This window comes from Hypanus sabinus, unplaced genomic scaffold (genome assembly GCF_030144855.1).
Source record: "Hypanus sabinus isolate sHypSab1 unplaced genomic scaffold, sHypSab1.hap1 scaffold_140, whole genome shotgun sequence".
NCBI classification, from domain to species: domain Eukaryota; kingdom Metazoa; phylum Chordata; class Chondrichthyes; order Myliobatiformes; family Dasyatidae; genus Hypanus; species Hypanus sabinus.
In genome coordinates this window covers 275,234-295,276 of record NW_026779472.1, presented here as the reverse complement: position 1 = coordinate 295,276, position 20,043 = coordinate 275,234, and the positions used below count along the sequence as shown (strand labels likewise).

General features: G+C 47.8%; 1 protein-coding gene across 2 annotated transcripts in view; it reads left to right on the top strand.

Annotated features, from left to right (window-relative positions):
* LOC132386928 (NACHT, LRR and PYD domains-containing protein 3-like) overlaps positions 1-12,100 on the top strand; it is a 37,129-nt gene extending 25,029 nt beyond the window's left edge. The window contains exons 7-12 of one of the 2 annotated variants that reach the window (XM_059959285.1): positions 5,165-5,251; positions 9,926-10,096; positions 10,252-10,422; positions 10,578-10,748; positions 10,904-11,071; positions 11,236-12,100. In XM_059959285.1, coding sequence (XP_059815268.1) covers positions 5,165-5,251; positions 9,926-10,096; positions 10,252-10,422; positions 10,578-10,748; positions 10,904-11,071; positions 11,236-11,323 — 856 coding nt within the window. In that variant the 3' untranslated portion in view covers positions 11,324-12,100. The remainder of the gene's footprint in view (positions 1-5,164; positions 5,252-9,925; positions 10,097-10,251; positions 10,423-10,577; positions 10,749-10,903; positions 11,072-11,235) is intronic. The other variant, XM_059959286.1, reaches the window with a different exon arrangement.
* The last annotated feature ends 7,943 nt before the right edge of the window (positions 12,101-20,043 follow it).

Genomic DNA, 20,043 nt, shown 5'->3' with positions numbered 1-20,043 from the left:
AGTCTGATCCTTATCCATAATTATCTTGAAACTAATAACATTATGGTCACTGGACCCAAAATGTTCACCTACACATACTTCTGTCACCTGACCTGTCTGGGTCCGTAATAGGAGATCAGGTACTGCACCCTCTTTCGTTGGTACCTCAACATATTGATTTAGAAAACTTTCCTGAACACATTTGACAAACTCCACACCATCTAACCCTTTCTCAGAGTGGGAGACCCCGTCAATATGTGGAAAGTTAAAATCCCCTAACGATTACAACTTTCTGTTTCTTATATTGATGTACTACCTATCTACAGATTTGCTCCTCCAATTCTCTCTGACTATTGGGCGGTCTATTATACAACCCTATTAGTGTGCTCACACATTTCCCGTTCCTCAGCTCCACCCATATGGCCTCTGTACACAATCCCTCCATCTACGCACAGCTGTCATATTCTCCGTGAATCGTCATGCCACTCCTTCCCCTTTCATCCCTACCCCCATCACCTCTGAAACAACGGAACATGAAGCTGGCCCTTTAAAAAAATATAAAAGTGGATAATTCTCCGGATCCTGACAGGATATTCCCTAAGACCATGAGGGAGGTTAGTGTAGAAATAGCAGGGGCTCTGACAGAAATATTTCAAATTTCATTAGAAACAGGGATGGTGCCGGAGGATTGGCGTATTGCTCACGTGGTTCCATTGTTTAAAACGGGTTCTAAGAGTAAACCTAGCAATTAAAGGCCTGTCAGTTTGACATCAGTGGTTGGTAAATTAATGGAAAGTATTCTTAGAGATGGTATATATAATTATCTGGATAGACAGCGTCTGATTAAGAACAGTCAACATGGATTTGTGCGTGGAAGGTCATGTTTGACAAATCTGATTGATTTTTTTTTAAGGGGTTACGAGGAAATTTGACGAGGGTCAAGCAGTGGATATTGTCTATATGGACTTCAGTAAGGCCTTTGACAAGGTTCTGCACAAAAGTTTAGTCAAGACGATTCAATCGTTAGGTATTAATATTGAATTAGTAAAATGGATTCAACAGTGGCTACATGGGAGATGCCAGAGAGTAGTGGTGGATAACAGTTTGTCAGGTTGGAGGCCGGTGACTAGTGGTGTGCCTGAGGGATCTGTATTGGGTCCAATGTTGTTTGTCATATACATTAATGATCTGGATGATGGAGTGGTAAATTGGGTAAAGTAAGTATGCAGATGATACTAAGGTAGGTGGTGTTGTGGATATTGAAGAAGGTTTAATAACTCTTTAGAGATATTTAGGTCACTTAGAAGAGTGGGCTTAAAGATGACAGATGGAGATTAATGCTGATAAGTGTGAGGTGCTACATTTTAGTAGGAATAATCCAAATAGGACATACATGGTAAATTATAGGGCATTGAAGATTGCAGTAGAACTGAGTGATCCAGGAATAATGGTGCATAGTTCCCAGAAGGTTGAATCTCATGTGGATAGGGTGGTGAAGAAAACTTTAGGTATGCTGGCCTTTGTAAACCAGGGAATTGAGTATAGGAGTTGAGATGTAATGTTAAAATTGTACAAGGCATTGGTAAGGCCGAATTTGGAATACTGTGTACAGTTCTTGTCGCTGAATTATAGGAAAGATATCAACAAAATAGAGAAAGTATAGTGACGATTTAATTGAATGTTACCTGGGTTTCAGCACCTAAGTTACAGGGAAAGATTGAACAAGTTAGGTCTTTATACTTTGGAGCTTAGAAGGTTCAGAGGGGACTTGAAAGAGGTATTTCAAATTATGAGGGGGGTAGATAGAGTTGACGTGGATAGGCTCTTTCCATTGAGAATAGGGGAGATTCAAACAAGAGGACATGAGTTGAGAGTTAGGGGGCAAACGTTTCAGGGTAACACAAGGGGGAATTTCTTTACTCAGAGAGTGGTAGCTGTGTGGAACGATCTTCCAGTAGAAGTGGTAGAGGCAGGTTCAGTATTGTCATTTAAAGTAAAATTGGATAGGTAAATGGACAGGAAAGGAATGGAGGGTTATGGGCTGAGTGCGGGTCAGTGGACTGGGTAAGAAAATGCGTTCGGCACGGACTAGAAGGGCCGAAATGGGCTGTTACCATGCTGTAATTGCTATATGGTTATGTAGTTATTAGTCCTGCCCCTCCTGCAACCAAGTCTTACTAATAGCAATAATGTCGAAATCATCATGTGCCAATCCACAACCGAAACTCATCTGCCTTACACACAATACTCCTTGCATTGAAATAGATGCAACTGAGAACATTTCTGTCACATACGATTCATTGATATCTGTCTATACAAGCAGTCCTCGCATGACCCTTATCCTCCTCCACCTCACGATCTAATCTAACAATCTGGTTCCCGTCCCACTGTGATCTAGTATAAAACCCCCGGAGCAGAACTTGCTCACCTACCGGCAAGGATGTTACTCCCCTCCAGTTCAGGTGTAAACTATCCAATTCAAACTGGCCCCACATCCCCTGGAAGAAAGCCGAATTGTCCAGAAACATGAACCCCTCCCTCATGCACCATCCCCTCAGCCATGTATTTAGCTGCATTATCTTCCTACTTCTAGCCTCAGTAGCACATGGCACGGGTAGCAATCCACCGGTGGGAACTCGCTTCTCCATCCCCCTTCGTCCTGTGCGATATCCCTTCCCTATCCGGCATCCTCCTGTGGGATCTCTTCCCCAACCCCTCCCTCCTGTGGGATCTCTCTTGCCCATCCCCTTCCTCCTGTGGGATCTCTCTTGCCCATCCCCATTCCTCCTCTGGGATCTCTCTTCCCCTTTCTCCTTCCTCTGTGGAAACTCTCTTCCCAATCCCCTTCCTCCTGTGGGATCTCTCTTGCCCATCCCCCTTCCTCCTGTAGGATCTCTCTTCCCCATCCCCTTCCTCCTGTGGGATCTTGCTTGCCCATCCCCATTCCTCCTGTGGGATCTCTCTTCCACATCCTCCATCCTGCTCTGGGATCTCTATTCCCCATCCCCCATCCTCGGGTGGTATTTCTCTCTCCCACCCCCCTTCCTCCTGTGGGTTCTCTCTACACCATCCCCCTTCCCTCTGTGGGATCCCTCTTCCCCATCCCCAATCCTCCTGTGGGATCTTTCTTACCCATCCCCCTTCCTAATCTGGGAACACTCTCTTCGCCATACCCCTTCCTCCTGTGGGATCTCTCTTCCTTATCCCCCTAGTTCCTCTGCGATCTCTCTTCCCCATCCCCCTTCCTCCTCTGGGATCTCATCCCCATCCCCCTTCCTCCTGTGGGATCTCTCTTCCCCATCCCCCTTCCTCCTGTTGGGTCTCTCTTCCCCATCCCCCTTCCTCCTGTGGGATCTCTCTTCCCCGTCCACCTTCCACCTATGGGATCTCTCTTCACCATCCCCCTTCCTCCTGTGTGGTCTCTCTTCCACATCCCCCTTCCTCCTGTGGGATCTCTCTTCCCCATCCCCCTTCCTCCAGTGGGATCTGTCTTCCCCATCCCCCTTCCTCCAGAGGGATCTGTCTTCCCCATCCCCCTTCCTCCTGTGGGATCTCTCCTCCCCATCCCCCTTCCTCCTGTGGGATCTCTCCACCCCATCCCCCTTCCTCCTGTGGGGTCTCTCTTCACCATCCCCCTTCCTCCTGTGGCATCTCTCTCCCCCATCCCCCTTCCTCCTGTGGGGTCTCTCTTTCACATCCCTCTTCCTCCTGTGGGATCTCCGTTCCCCATTCCCCTTCCTCCTGTGGGATTCCTCTTCCACAACCCCTTTCCTCCTGTGGGTTCTCTCTTCCCCATCCCCCATCCTCTTGTGGATCTCACTTCCCCATCTCCCTTCCTCCTGTGGGCTCTCTCTTCCCCATCCCCCTTCCTCCTGAGGGATCTCTCTTCCCCATCCTCCTATGGGATCTCTCTTCCCCATCCCCCTTCCTCCTGTGGGGTTTCTCTTCCACGTCCAACTTATTCTGGTGGGGTCTCTCTTTCGCATCCCTCTTCCTCCTGTGGGGTCTCTCTTCCCCATCCCCCTTACTCCTGTGGGATCTCTCTTCCCCATCTCCCTTCCTCCTGTGGGCTCTCTCTTCCCCATCCCCCTTCCTCCTGTGGGGTCTCTCTTCCCCATCCCCTTCCTCCTGTGGGGTCTCTCTACCCCATCCCCCTTTCTCCTGTGGGATCTCTCTTCCCCATCTCCCTTCCTCCTGTGGGCTCTCTCTTCCCCATCCCCCTTCCTCCTGTGGGGTCTCTCTTCCCCATCCCCTTCCTCCTGTGTGGTCTCTCTACCCCATCCCCCTTTCTCCTGTGGGCTCTCTCTTCTGCATCCCGATTCTCCTGTGGGATCTCTCTTCCCCGTCCACCTACCTCCTGTGGGAACTCTCTTCCCCGTCCCCCTTCCTCCTGTGGGATCTCTCCTCCCCGTCCCCCTTCCTCCGTTGGGATCTCTCTTCCCCATCCCTCTTCGTCCTGTGGGATATCTCTTCCCCATCCCCCTTCCTCCTGTGGGGTCTCTCTTCACCAACCCCCTTCCTCCTATGGAGTCTCTCTCCCCCATCCCCCTTCCTCCTTTGGGGTCTCTATTCTGCATCCCCCTTCCTCCTGTGAGATCTCTCTTCCCCATCCCTCTTCCTCCTGTGGGATCTCTCTTCCCCATCCCCCTTCCTCCTGTAGGGTCTCTCTTCCCCATCCTCCTTCCTCCTGGGGGATCTGTCTTCCCCATCCCCCTTTCTCCTGGGGGATCTATTTTCCCCATCCCCCTTCCTCTTGTGGGATCTCTCTTCCCCATCCCGCTTCCTCCTGTGGGGTCTCTCTGCAACATCCCCCTTCCTCCTGTGGGATCTTTCTCCCCCATCCCCCTTCCTTCTGTGGGGTCTCTCTTCACCATCCCTTTAGCTGGGGTCAGTCTATTTCACTGTGTCCCATTGACATTTCTGCATTTCTGTGTGGAACATTTTGTTGAGCCATCTGGAAATGAGAGAGAATATGTGGACTTTACAGGGTCACACTGACAGACTACATTTTCGACATTCGTCGAATACCCTGGAGCTGGGCAGTGAGGGTCATTGACAGTGATGGGAACTCCGATCAGTGATTTACTGGACAGTTTAATGTTTCCTGAAATATCCGAGTGAGAGAAATTCCCTCAGATCCACGGTTTGAATCACTTTGTTCATCAATCTGTCTGTTTGTGTTTAGACTTGGGGAGAACGACTTGGGAGATTCAGGAGTGAAACTGGTGTCTGCGGCTCTGAGGAACCCGGAGTGTAAAGTACAGAAACTGGGGTAAGTACCAGACTGTGGGAGATTGTGTTTACAGTCACTGGAAGTCTGACACTGAACATTACTGTGATCAGTAGAAACAAACAAACATAGAAATCATACAGGACAATACAGGCCCTTTGGCCCACAAAGCTGTGCTGAACATGTTTCTACCTTAGAATTACCTCGGTTTTACCCATCGCCCTCTATATTTCTAAGCTCCATGTAACCATCCTGGAGTTTAAAGATCCTATCGTTTCCGCCTGCACCACCGCTGCCAGCAGCCCATTCCACACACTCACCACTCTCTGTGTAAAAAATCTTACCCCTGACCTCTCCTCTGTACCTACTTCCAAGCACCTTAAAACTATGCCCTCTCATGCTAGCCATTTCAGCCCTGGGAAAAAGCCTCTGACTATCTGCATGATCAATTCCTCTCATTATCTTGTACACCACTATCAAATCACCTCTCATCTTCCGTCACTCCAAGAGAAAAGGCCGAGTTCACTCAACCTATTCTCATAAGGAATGCTCCCCGATCCAGGCAAAATCCTTGTAAATCTCCTCTGCACCCTTTCTATGGTTCCCACATCCTTTCTGTAGTGAGGCGACCAGAACTGAGCACAGTACTCCAAGTGGGGTCTGACCAACGTCCTGCATAGCTGCAACATTTCATCATAAAACAATTATAGCATGGAAACAGGCCATCTCGGCCCTTCTAGTCCGTGCCGAACGCTTACTCTCACCTAGTCCCACCGACCTGCACTCAGCCCATAATCCTCCTTTCCTGTCCATTTACCTATCCAATTTTACTTTAAATGACAATACCGAACCTGCCTCTACCACCTCTACTGGAAGCTCATTCCATACAGCTCCCACTCTCTGACTAAAGAAATTCCCCCTCGTGTTACCCATTTAACTTTTGCCTCCTAACTCTCAAATCATGTTCTTTTGTTTGAATCTCTCCTACTCTCAATGGAAAAAGCCTATCCACGTCAACTCGATCTATCCCTCTTAAAACCTCTCAACTCTTAAACGTTACTTCTCGACTCTTAAACAATCCTACAACTGATGAAGGCCAATACACTGTATGCCTTCTTAACTCCAGAGTCAACCTGCATAGCAGCTTTGAGTGTCCTATGTACTCGGACCCCAAGATCCTTCTGATCCTCCACACTGCCAAGTCTTACCATTAATACTATATTCTGCCATCATATTTGACCTACCAAAGTGAACCACTTCACACTTATTTGGTTTGAACTCCATCTGCCACTTCTCAGCACAGTTTTGCGTCCTATCAATGTCCCGTTGTAACCTCTGACAGCCCTCCACACTATCCACAACACCCCAAACCTTTGTGTCATCATCAAATTTACTAACCCATCCCTCCACTTCCTCATTTATTGTGATTTATAAAATTCACAAAGACTTGGGGTCCCAGAACAGATCCCTGAGGCACTCCACTGGTCACCGGCCTCCATGCAGTATATGACCCATCTACAACCACTCTTTGTCTTCTGTGGACAAGCCAGTTCTGGATCCACAAAGCAATGTCCCCTTGGATCCCATGCCTCCTTACTTTCTCAATAGGCCTTGCATGGTGTACCTTATCAAATGCCTTGCTGAAATCAATATACACTGCAACTTCTTCCTTCCTTCATCAATGTGTTTAGTCACATCCTCAACAAAATCATTCAGACTCGGAAGGCACAACCTGCCATTGACAAAGCCATGCTGTCTATTCCTGATCATATTTTGCCTCTCCAGATGTTCATAAATACTACCTCTCAGGATCTTCTCATCAACTTACCAACCACTGAAGTAAGACTCCCTGGCCTATAATTTCCTGAGCTATCCCTACTCCCTTTCTTGAAAAAGTGAAAAACATCCGCAAACCTCCAATCCTCCGAAACCTCTCAGATCCTCAGTGATGATGCAAAGATCATCGTCAGAGACTCAGCAATCTCCCCTCTCCCTTCCCACAGTAGCCTGGGGTACATCCTTCATGGCCCTGTGACTTATCCAACTTGATGCTTTCCAAATGCCCCAGCACAGTTTCTTTCTTAATATCTACATTCTCAAGCTTTTCAGTCCACTGCAATTCATCCTTACAATTGCCAAGATCCTTTTCCATCATGAATGCTGAAGCAAATGATTCATTAAATACCTCCGCTATTTCCTCCGGTTCCATACGCACTTTTCCATTGTCACACTTGTTTGGTCCTATTCTCTCACGTCTTTTCCTCTTGCTCTTCACATACTTGCAGAATGCTTTGGGGTTTTCCTTAATCCTGTCTGCCAAGGCCTTCTCATGGCCCCTTCTAGCTCTCCTGATTTCATTCTTAAGCTCCTTCCTGCTAGCCTTATAATCTTCCAGATTCATATCATTACCTCATTTTTTGAATCTTTAGTAAGCTCTTTTCTTCTTGACTAGAATTACAAAGGCCTTTGTGCACCATGGATCTTGTACCCTACCATCCTTTCCATGTCTCATTGGAACGTACCTACTCAGAACCCCACGCAAATATCCCCTGAATATTTTCTACATTTCTTCGGTATGTTTCCCTGAGAACATCTGTTTCCAATTTATGCTTACAAGTTCCAGCCTGATAGCCTCATAGTTCTCCTTACTCCAATTAAAGGTTTTCCTAACTTACCTAATCCTATACCTGTCGAAGGGTATGGTAAAAGAGACAGAACTGTGATCACTATCTCCAAAATGCTGTCCCACTGAGAGACCTGATACCTGGCGTGTTTCATTTCCCAATACCAGATCAAGTACAGCCTCCCCTCTTGTAGGCTTATCTACATATTGCGTCACAAAACCTTCCTGAACACACCTAACTAACTCCACCCCATCAAAACACCTCAATCTAGGGAGATGCCAATCAATATTTGGGAGATTAAAATCTCACACCTCAACAACCCTGTTATTATTACTCCTTTCCAGAATTTGACTCCCTATCTGCTCCTCGATGTCCCTGTTACTGTTGGGTGGTCTATACAAAACACCCAGTAAAGTTATTGACCCCCTTCCTGTTCCTAACTTTCACCCACAAAGACTCCGTAGACAACCCCTCCATGACATCCTCCTTTTCTGCAGCCGTGCCTCTATCTCTGGTTAACAGTGCCACGTCCCCACCTCTTTTGCCTCCCTCCCTGTCCTTTCTGAAACATTTAAAGCCTGACACTTGAAGTAGCCATTCCTGCCCCTGAGCCATCCACGTCTCCCTAATGACCACAACATCATAGCTCCAAGAGCAGATCCACATTCGGAGCTCATCCACTTTATTCATCATACTCCTTGCATTAAAATGGACACATCTCAAATGATTGGACTGAATGTGTCCCTTCTCTATCTCCTGTCTATCCTCCCTTTCGCATTCTCTCCAAATTTTCTCTATTAGTGAGCCAACCTTCCTCTCCTCCATCACATCAGCTCATTTCCCACCCCCAGCAATTCTATTTAAACTCTCCGCAACAGCCTTAGCAAACCTTGCTGCCAGGATATTGCTCCCCCCCCGGAATTCCAGTGCAACCCGTCCTTTCTGTGCAGGTCACACCTGCTCCAAAAGAGGTCCCAATGATCCAGAAGTCTGAATCCCTGCCTCCTGCTCCAATCCCTCAGCCACATGTTTATCCTTAACCTCATCCTAATCTTATTCACACTGTCTAGTTGCACAGGCAGTAATCCTTTTTCTGAACTTACATCCTAACGCCCTGTAGTCTGTTTTCAGGACCTCTTCCCTTTTCCTACCTATGTTATTTGGAACAATATGTACCACGACCTCTGGCTGTTCTCACTCCCACTGCAGGCTATCTTGGATGCGATCTGAAAATCCCGGAGCCTGGCACCTGGGAGGCAAACTACCATCATTCATGTGTTTCATTCCTGCATCCAAAGAATCACCTGTCTGACCTGCTAACTACAGAATCCCCTATCTCTACTGCCATCCTCTTCCTTTCCCTGCCCTTCTGAACCACAGGGCCAGACTCTGTGCCAGAGACAAGTCCACTGTTGCTTCCATACCACCCTCCCCCCCTCCCGAGGCCGTCCCTCCCTCCAGCAGCACATGATCAGGAGTACTTATTGTCAAGGTGTACAGCCACTGGGGTACTCTCTAGTATCTCCTTCTTGCTCTCTAGTGCCTGCTTGTTGCCCTTCCTTCTCCTGACTGTGACCCACTTCTTCAGTCTCCCGTGGCTCTGGTGTGACCACCTGCCTGTAACTCCTCTCTATCACCTCCTCGCTCTCCCTGACCAGATGAAGGTCATCGAACTGCATCTCCAGTTCCCTAACTCCGTCCCTAAGGAACTGCAGCTCGATACGCCGGGTGCAGATGTTGCCGTCCGGGAGGCTGGGAGTCTCCAGGATCTCCCACATCTGACACCGAGCACAGAAACCCAGCCTCACACACATACTCTCTGTCTGTATTGTAAACAGATAACCTACCTCGCCTCGACCCTTTATCGCCAAAGCCCCGTTGAGCCAAAGCCTTCCTACTCTGTCTCCCGCTCCTCTGACGCTCGCTCTGTAAATCTGTCTTCCTTTTAAACTCTTCTCGCTGTTCTCACTGGCCGACTTGCGCAGTCGTGCTGAAGAAAAAATATCAGTAATTGTGTTACTGATAAACAACGGGGATTTGTACCATCTCCTGTCTCTCTGTGTCCTTCACCCTCACTCTCTCTCATCTCCAGGCTGAGGGAGGTCGGTCTCACAGATTCTGGTGCCGAGGATCTCGCCTCCGCTCTCAGTACAAACCGATCACTGACGGGGCTGAGCCTGAGTTATAATAAACTGGGAGATTCAGGAGTGAAACTGGTGTCTGCGGCTCTGAGGAAGTCAGAGTGTAAAATACAGAAACTGGGGTAAGTACCAGACTGTGGGAGATTGTGTTTACAGTCACTGGGTGCCTGACACTGAACATTAATGTGATCAGTAATCGTGTTACTGATAAACACTGGGGATTTGTACCGTCTCCTGTCTCTCTGTGTCCTTCACCCTCACTCTCTCTCATCTCCAGGCTGAGGGATGTCGGTCTCACAGATTCTGGTGCCGAGGATCTCGCCTCCGCTCTCAGTACAAAACCATCACTGACGGGGCTGAACCTGGGTGATAATAAACTGGGAGATTCAGGAGTGAAACTGGTGTCTGCGGCTCTGAGGAAGTCAGAGTGTAAAATACAGAAACTGGGGTAAGTACCAGACTGTGGGAGATTGTGTTTACAGTCACTGGATGTCTGACACTGAACATTAATGTGATCAATAATTGTGTTACTGATAAACACTGGGGATTTGTACCGTTTCCTGTCTCTCTCTGTCCTTCACCCTCACTCTCTCTCATCTCCAGGCTGAACAATGTCGGTCTCACAGATTCTGGTGCCGAGGATCTCGTCTCCGCTCTCAGTACAAACCCATCACTGACGGAGCTGAACCTGAGTGATAATAAACTGGGAGATTCAGGAGTGAAACTGGTGTCTGCGGCTCTGAGGAACCGGGAGTGTAAAATACAGAAACTGTGGTAAGTACCAGACTGTGGGAGATCGTGTTTACAGTCACTGGGTGTCTGACACTGAATATTAATGTGATTAGTAATTGTGTTACTGATAAACATTGGGGATTTGTACTGTCTCCTGTCTTTCTATGTCCTTCACCCTCACTCTCTCTCATCTCCAGGCTGAACTATGTCGGTCTCACAGATTCTGGTGCCGAGGATCTTGTCTCCGCTCTCAGTACAAACCCATCACTGACGGAGCTGAACCTGACTGAAAACTCTCTGACAGACCGATCTGTCCCCGGTCTCCGCCGCCTCATACTGACCCTCCCGAGTCTGAAGTGGATCTGGTGAGTGTTTTTGTTAATGTTCAATGTGATAAAATATCAGCGGATCCGCGGGTTTTCTGGTGATATTTGTCTGTGAGTGTTGTTGAAACATTAACCCCGGTCCCCTGTTACTGACACTGTTGTGTAATCTGTTTATTTCATCTTTATTCTCCCATCTGTTTCAGGCTGTTGGTGAATCAGTTCAGTGAGACCGGGAAGAAGGAACTGAGATCTCTACAGGAACCCAGACCCGGACTGACAGTGGATCTGTGAACATCTGAATGTGGTGAATCAGTTCAGTGAGACCGGGAAGAAGGAACTGAGATCTCTGCAGGAACCCAGACCCGGACTGACAGTGGATCTGTGAACATCCGAATGTGTGAACATCCCCGCCCGCGGGATGGGGACATTTGGCCGACTCCCCGCCCTCCCCTTTAACTCCCGCCCTTACCTTTAACGCCGCCTTTAACGGCCGCGCGCCGGGGCTGATTCCCAACGGTTTTAACTGGACCGGCTCAAGCCTCGCGCTGTGTGCGTCGCTCGGAGAGGTCCCGCAGTGACGTGTTTCCGCCTGTTGTCCGGCGGGGCAGCTTCCGCCGGAAGTGCGTGTACGAGACTCCCCACGTGGCACCCCGGGGAATTACCCGGACGGGAAGAGCCCGGGGGTCCGGGGCTCAGTCTGGGACTCCAGTGTCCCGGGGTGGGGGGGATGATCCCGGGAGAGAATCCTTTTGCCCCCTTTGCTGAGGACGGTGCATTCGGCAGCCTGGCCCATATAATGATGTTAAATGGACAAATCCCTCGGCAGTGACCCTGGATCTGCAGCGATCCCGGACACGGCCCTGAAGTGTGATTTTATAATCATCGGTTCCCCGATGCAGAGTGACGGTGAGAAACGGGACTGATTATTCAACCGGTCACCCGTTGTCGCCGGTCAGTTAATTGTGTCTGACTGTGAGTGAGTCGGGAGCAGCTTATTTATTCCCGCACGTCAGCAGCTCACACATTGTTTAATTACATTTGTCTTGATGAAATCAATAAACCACTGTAACTTCCTGTCTTGGTGTTGGACTTGAGTCTCATTAGAGGTTCTTTGATGAAATAACAGGCAGGATAGACAAAAGAAATACAGTGGATGCTGTTTGCTTGGATTTTCAGATGGTCTTTGACAAGGTCTTCCACATGAAGCTGCTGAACAAGATCACACCTCATGGTATCACAGGAAAGATACTAGCATCGGTCGAAGATTGGTTTACTGGCAGGAGATGGCCAGAACAATGCAAACCGATTCTATTTGCTGCCGGTGGCGAATGGCGTTCCGCTGGGTCGGTATTGAGACCGCTTCTTTTCATGTTAAATCTGAATGATAGGGATGACGGAATTGATCCCTTAGTGAGGAACTTTGCAGTTGATACAAGGATAGGTACGGGACATGTAGTTTAGAGCAAAGCAGGAGTCTGCAGCAGGTCTTCGGTAGGTTTGGAGAACAGGCAACGAAGTAGCAGATGAAATACAGTGTATGCGGGTGTACGGTCATGTACACTTGTTAGAAGGAATAAGGGCGTAGTAAGACAATTAAATGGGAGTAAATTCAAAAATCGGAGAGGCATAGGTGCTTGGGAATCCTTGAGCAGGAGTCCCTAAAGTTTTGCTTGCAGATTGTGTTGAAGGATGACAACTGTAATGTCAGCATATCAGATCAAGGTTGTGACACTATTGTTTTAAAACGCATTGGTCAGATCGCTCTTGGTGTTTTGTGAACAGTTTCCGGCCTTCTATATGAGAAACAGATGTGCTCGTATTGGAAGGGGATCCGGAGAAGGTTCGCGAGAATGATTCCAGTAACGAATGAGGAGCGATAGATAGCTTTGACCCTGTACTCGCTGGTCTGGAAGAAAGAGAGGGGATCTGATTGAAACCTATTAAATATTGAAAGGCCTCGACAGAGTGGCCATGAAGAAGATGCACCCTGTACTGTGTGAGTCTGGGACCAGAGGCCACGGCCTCAATATACAGAGCACCCACTGAGAGCAGAGATGAGGAGGAATTTCTTTAGTCAGGGAGTGGTAAATCTTTAGAATTCATTACCACGGTCGGAGTAGACACCAGGTCACTGAGTGTATTTTAAATGGATGTTCAAGGGTTATGGGGATAAGGCAGGAGAATGGGGTTGAGAGATAATCAATTGGACACGAAGGAATGGCGGAGCAGACTTGATTGGCTGAGCAGCCCCTGTATGATATCTCATGGCTCATGGTCTGAAGAAGAGGCCAGTGAAATTGCATTTGGGTTCGCATATTGTTAGGGTATCCACGCCTGGATTATTGTATTCAGTTTTGGTCAGTCTGCTATAGGAGAGAGGACGTCAAGTTGGAATGAGTGCAGGGGAGATTTACGAGAATGGTTCCGGCACTCGAGGGACTGAGTTCTGGAGAGAGGTTGGACAGGTTGGGACTTCACTCCTTGAAGTGCAGGAGATTGAGGTGACCTTATGCAGGTGTTCCAAACTATCAGTGTACAGAAATGGGGAATGTGTGCAGTCCTTTTCCCCACCTTTGTGGAATCAGCAACCAGAGGGTACCAGCTTAAGGTGAGAGGGAATTGATTTAATAGGGATCCCAGGGGAAAATTATTAACCCACTCTCTCTTCCGGTTCATTGTTTAACTAACACGATGAGTGCACTCTCAGGTTGGAGGAGCAACACCTCATATTACATCCGGGTAGTTTACAACCTGATGGCAGGATCATCGGTATCTTTAACCACTACCTCCATCTTTTCTTTCATCAACCCACATGCCAGTCTCCTCCATTCTGCCTCCTCACTTCTCTCTTCTCCACTGCGGATCGACTCCCTTTGGTTCCTCTTTTACTTCCTTTTCTCCCCATTGTCCGCTCTCATTTCCGATCAGATTCCTTCTTTTCCGTCCTTTACATTTTCCACTTACCACCTCACAGCGTCTCACTTCATCTCCCACCTCGCCCACCCACTCACCTTCGCTCTTATCTGGCTTCACCTATCACCTACCAGCTTGGGCTCTTTCCAGTCCCCGCACCATCTTATTCTGGCTTCTCCCCACTTCCAGTCCTCATGAAGGGTCTCGGCAGGAAATCTCTGCTTTGCTTTATCCCCTCTATAGAAGCTACCGGACCTCCTGACTTCCTCCAACATTTTGTGTCTGTGACTCTGCATCTCCAACATCTGCAGAATCTCATCGGGATGGAGAGCAGAATGCAGAGACTACATCGGGTCTCACTGATGTCGAGGAAAACCTGGAAAACTGGAAACAGCAGATGACCCCAACAGGCACGATGTTGAAAAGTTGCCTCAGATGGAAGGTTCGTTTCGGACCCTAACTCTTGGTGAGGAGTGTAGTTTGGGGCAGGTCTAGTACTTCATCCACGTGCAGAATTGGCTTCCAGCACTCTCCACCCCGCCTTATCGCCGCAAACCTCTCACTTTTGTGGACAACACTGCCCCTTGGCGGTGATTTGCCGCAATAACAGGAGCCCCTGATTTGTGGACTCCATTGTCACCAGGTGGCGCTCTGCCGCAATAATTCTGAGAGACAGAAAAGTGACGCTTCAGCCTGCTGAAATGTTTATTCAAGATTCAGGGTTGTTTAATTCCATTTTCAGCAGACAAATGTGATGGAGGTCGAAATAATTCTTACTCCAGCACCAATGCAACACAACAACACAATAGTTAAAACATATCTCCACAGCTTACATACTGTGCACGGTTTGATTGCATGTTCATAAAGTGAATAAAAACGGGGTGGGTGAGGAAGGATAACTATCGTTCACACTGTCAGAGGGTTGGGTTTACCAGGAGACAAAGACTGCAGGGACGAGAGGTTTTCTTTTGACTAATACACTGTGTGTGGACCACGCTGGCAATTCTGGTGTTGTGACCCGAATAGAGACAAACACCACGCTGTCCACTCCACCAACAACATGGCACAGCCGGACACATAACAGGGGACTTTACAGTGGGTCGGGCAGCATCTGCGGTTGGAAATGGACCGTCAAAATTTCAGGCCGAGACCGTCGCTCTGGACTGAGAGTGGAGGGGAAATAGTCAGAGAAAAGAGGTGTGGTGTGGGGATGGGCAAGAGCTGGAGAGTGAGAGGTGGATCCAGGTGAGGGGGGAGGTTGGAAGGTGGAAATAGTGACAGGGGTGGGAGGTGAGTGGTTGGGGCAACACGGGGCTGCAGAAGATTGAAAATAATTCCACAGAGGATTAACAAAGAGGTTAGAGAGTATTTGTTATAGAGAGTGCAATGAGGATTCACCAGACTGATCCCTGGAGTGGTGGGTCATCATATGAAGAAAGATCAAATGCGATAACCCTTTCATTTAGAGAATCGAGGACTGAGAGGTGAACACATTGAAATGCACAACATCATTAACGGTTGAACCAGGGATCCCAGTCTCTGAAAAAGGGGGTGTACAGTCCGGGACTGAGATGAGGGGAAATGTCTCCACTCCGAAGGAGATGAATGTCCGTAAATCCCCACCACAGAAGTAGAATCCCCTACCTGGAGATTCTACACCCTCCACCCCGATACAACCTCTTTCTGACGAGTTTATTTAATATTTTACTAAAAAAGCAACGCATCCCTACTACCAACAGGACACACAAAATGCTGGTGGAACACAGCAGGCCAGGCAGCATTTATAGGGAGAAGCGCTGTCGACGTTTCGGGCAGAGACCCTTCGTCAGGACTGACTGAAAGGAAAGATAGTAAGAGATTTGAAAGTAGTGGGGGAGGGGGAAATGCGAAATGATAGCAGAAGACCGGAGGGGGTGGGATGAAGCTAAGAGCTGGAAAGGTGATTGGCGAAAGTGATACAGAGCTGGAGACGGGAAAGGATCATGGGACGGGAGGCCTCGAGAGAAAGAAAGGGGTTAAGGAAGCACCTGAGGGAGATGGAGAACAGGCAAACAACTAACTATGTCAGGGATAGGGTAGGAAGGGGAGGAAGGGCATTAACGGAATTTAGAGAAGTCAATGTTCATGCCATCTGGTTGGAGGCTACCCAGCCAGTATATCAGGTGCTGCTCCTCCAACCTGAGTGTCTCGAAGCTCTTCGCTTCTTTTTGGATTCCAGACCTAACCAATTCCCCTCTACCGCCACTCTCCTCCGTCTAGCGGAATTAGTTCTTACTCTCAATAATTTCTCCTTTGGCTCCTCCCACTTCCTCCAAACCAAGGGTGTAGCCATGGACACCCGTATGGGTCCCAGTTATGCCTGCGTTATTGTTGGCTGTGTGGAACAATCCATGTCCAAGTCTGTACGGGTATCCATCCCCCTCTTTTCCTTCGCTACATCGAGGACTGCATTGGCACTGCCTCCTGCACGCATGCTGAGCTCGCTGACTTCATTAACTTTGCCTTCAACTTTCACCCTGCCCTCAAATTTACCTGGTCCATTTCCGACACCTCCCTCCCCTTTCATTATCTTTCTGTCTCCATCTCTGGAGACGGCTTATCTACTGATATCTACTATAAGCCTACAGACTCTCACAGCCACCTGGACTATTCCTCTTCCCACCCTGTCTCTTGCAAAAATGCTATCCCCTTCTCACAATTCCTCCGTCTCCGCCGCATCTGCTCTCAGGATGAGGATTTTCATGCCAGGACGAAGGAGATGTTTTTCATTTTAAACAAAGGGGCTTCCCTTCTTCCACCGTCAACTCTGCTCTGAAACGCATCTCTGCCGTTTCCCGCACATCTGCCCTCAACCCATCCGCTCGCCACCCCACTCGGGATAGGGTTCCCCTTGTCCTCATCTACCACCCCACCAGCCTCCAGGTCCAAAGTATAATTCTCAGTAATTTCCGCCACCTCCAACGGGGACCCACTACCAAGCACATCTTTTCCTCCCCTCCCCTTTCTGTTTTCCGCAGGGATCGCTCCCTACGCCACTACATTGTCCACTCGTCCCTCCCCCATCCCTTCCCACCGATCTCCCTCCTGGCACTTGAGGGCAGGGTGAAAGTTGGAGGCAAATTTCAAGCTGATTCTGGATCCACCATGCAAGGTTTCCTTGGATTCCATCTCTCCTTACTTTCCCAATGTGCTTTGCATCGGGAACCTTATCAAACGCTTCACTGCAATCCAAATACATTACATCTGCTGCTCTACCGTCATCAATATGTCAATTACATTCTCGAAGAATTAAAACAGGCTCGTGAGGCACGGTCTGCTCTTGACTAAGCCATGCTGACTATTCCTTATCAGGTTATGTCTCTCCAAATGTTCCAAGATCCTCTCAGGTTATTTTCCAACAACTTGCCCACCACTGAAGTATGACTCACTGGTCTATAATTTCCTGGGTTATCTCTTCTACTTTTCGTGAACAAGGTAAGAAAATTTGCATCCCTCTAATCTTCCGGTAATTCTCCCGTCCCTATTGATGATGAAACGATCATAACCAGAGGCTCAACAATCAGCTCCCTCAATTCGCACTGTAGCCTGAACAATATCTTGTCCGGTTCTGGCGAATGCTCTGACTTACCGCTTTTCGAAGCTTTTCGGTATGTTGTTACTATTGGGGTATATATGAAAGACACCCAGTACAGTTTCTGCTCCCTCCCCTTCTGTTCTGTAGTATTAACACGAATGCGGGTAATGTTGTTTGAATGGTAGTAATCAGTCATATCCAACTTCACTCGCGATCTGCATAGTACCCCAGCTTTATAAAACAGTCCAAAGCTAAATCGTCAATCAGTTTCGAAGAATGAATATTGAAGAAATTGGGAATATTTCTAAAAACAGAGCAGAACGCAACAGTATCTTTGGTACCATATTTTGCTATCAGCTGCTGCCAACAAATGGCGTCAAATCGATCAAACATAAAAGTGATAGTGAACCGGACAGAATATTCAGTGGCTACAACTCTCAGGACAGAGACCACACTGTATAGCGGGGTGATTTCCAAGAAAGTCCCGGGTCAGTAATAATAGCTGAGCTGCAAGGTATGATCTCCAGGATGGCTGTAGGTAGATCGCCGATTGCATGGACATGAAGTACCGAGTAGAGCACGTGGAGGGACCGCAATTTCCCAGGGACTGGATCCCAATCCCCGTGTAGTTGGATTTTCAGAAGCCCTTTGACAAGGTACCACACGATCCTGCTTAACAGGCTACGGCAGGGGTCAGCAACCTTTACCACTGAAAGAGCCACTTGGACCCGTTTCCCACAGAAAAGAAAACACTGGGAGCCGCAAAACCCGTTTGACATTTAAAATGAAATAACACTGCATACAACGTTTTGTTTTGCCTTTATGCTTTGTATAAACAAACTATAATGTGTTGCATTTATGAAATTGATGAACTCCTGCAGAGAAAACGAAATTACATTTCTGCATGCAACAAAAACATTTTGAACTCCGAAAAAAAGACGTTGGGTTGAAGGTTACTTTTAAGTAAAATACTCAACGTCTATTTGAGTCCTTCTTGTATTTATGAAAAACGCCAAACTTAAATTTGCCGCCAGCAGCAAACCAAAAATAACGTCAGCCAGCTGTCAACCTGAAAAATAAAAGGACTATTTCACTGAATAATGAAAACATATGAATATACGTAAAATAATAGGCAATTAAAATATTTATCATACTTGGTCAGGTTGACTCACACCTGACAATGCAGTCGTATTCAGTAGGGATGGATCGATGCTTAGGGGAGTGACCGGGAAGGATAATGTGTTTTTTTTCCTCTCTGAACTCACAGAAGCGTTTCCCAAACGATGTTTGCATTGCGATGATTGCAGAATGTAAATACTCTGAATTTATCATGTCATGACCTTGTTTGAACTCTCTCAAATTGGGGAAGTGAGACAATGTGCCTTTCTGTAAATCTCTGGCAAGCACTTTCAACTTGCGCTCGAATGCCAAAACATCCTCCAACATGTGCAGGGCTGTACGTCCTTACCCCTGAAGAGCTGTGTTCAGCGTGTTCAGGTGCGCTCTCATGTCTACCATGAAGTGTAACTTTTCCAGCCACTCTGGCTGTTCCAGCTCAGGAAAGGTGGGCCCTTTGCTGCCCAGGAAAGTTTTCACTTCTTCCAGACACGCGACAAAGCGTTTCAGCACCTCCCCTCTGGACAGCCAGCGATAAAAGCACGTTGTAGCGGTGTGCTACACGCAGTCAGTAAACTGCAGTCAAAGATAGCTTTATTCGAACTAAACAGCCTTGCTTTTAAACCTCCCTCAACCCGCCCCCCATGGGCGCGGATGCTGCAAAAGACACGTACTCACAAACCCCCGTAGGCTATCTCCCTTAGCCTGAACGCTGGCTAATTGTGAGCCGGTTCGGATGTGTCAGGAAATGGGTCGCCACAACGTCTTAATTAGGTTGTACAAGATCACCATAATCTTCAAATTTAGAATTACATTTCAAAAACTAACAAACTAACATAAAATACATTTTAATTAAATACTGACCAATTATTTCCCAAAGCAACAGGGAGCCACAGCACAGACGTAAAAGAGGCATATGTGGCTCCGGAGCCGCGGGTTGCCGACCCCCGGGCTACGGTCTCATGGTATAACTGGAACGAATGTAGTGTGGATAAAGCAATGGCTGAAAGAATGGGAATATTTCTGTTTGGCTGCCGGTAGCGTCCCACAGGGGTCTGTGTTGGGCCCGATTCTTTTCACATTAAATGTCAATTATTTGGGTGATAAGATTGATGGCTTTGTTGCAACGTTTGCAGACGATATGACGACAAGCGGAGGAGAAAGTAGGTTGTAGGAAGTAGAGAGGCTACAGAAGGACAAACAGGTTAGGTGAAAGGGCAAAGAAATGGCAGATGGAATACGGTGTTGGGGAGTGTATATTGGTAGAGGAAATGAAAGGATAGGGTATTTTCTCAATAGAGAGAAAACACAAAAACCTGAGGCGCAAAGAGACTTGGGAGTGCATGTGCAGGATTCCTTAAAGTTTAAGTTTCAGGTTGTGTATGTAGTGGGGAAGGCAAATATAAGG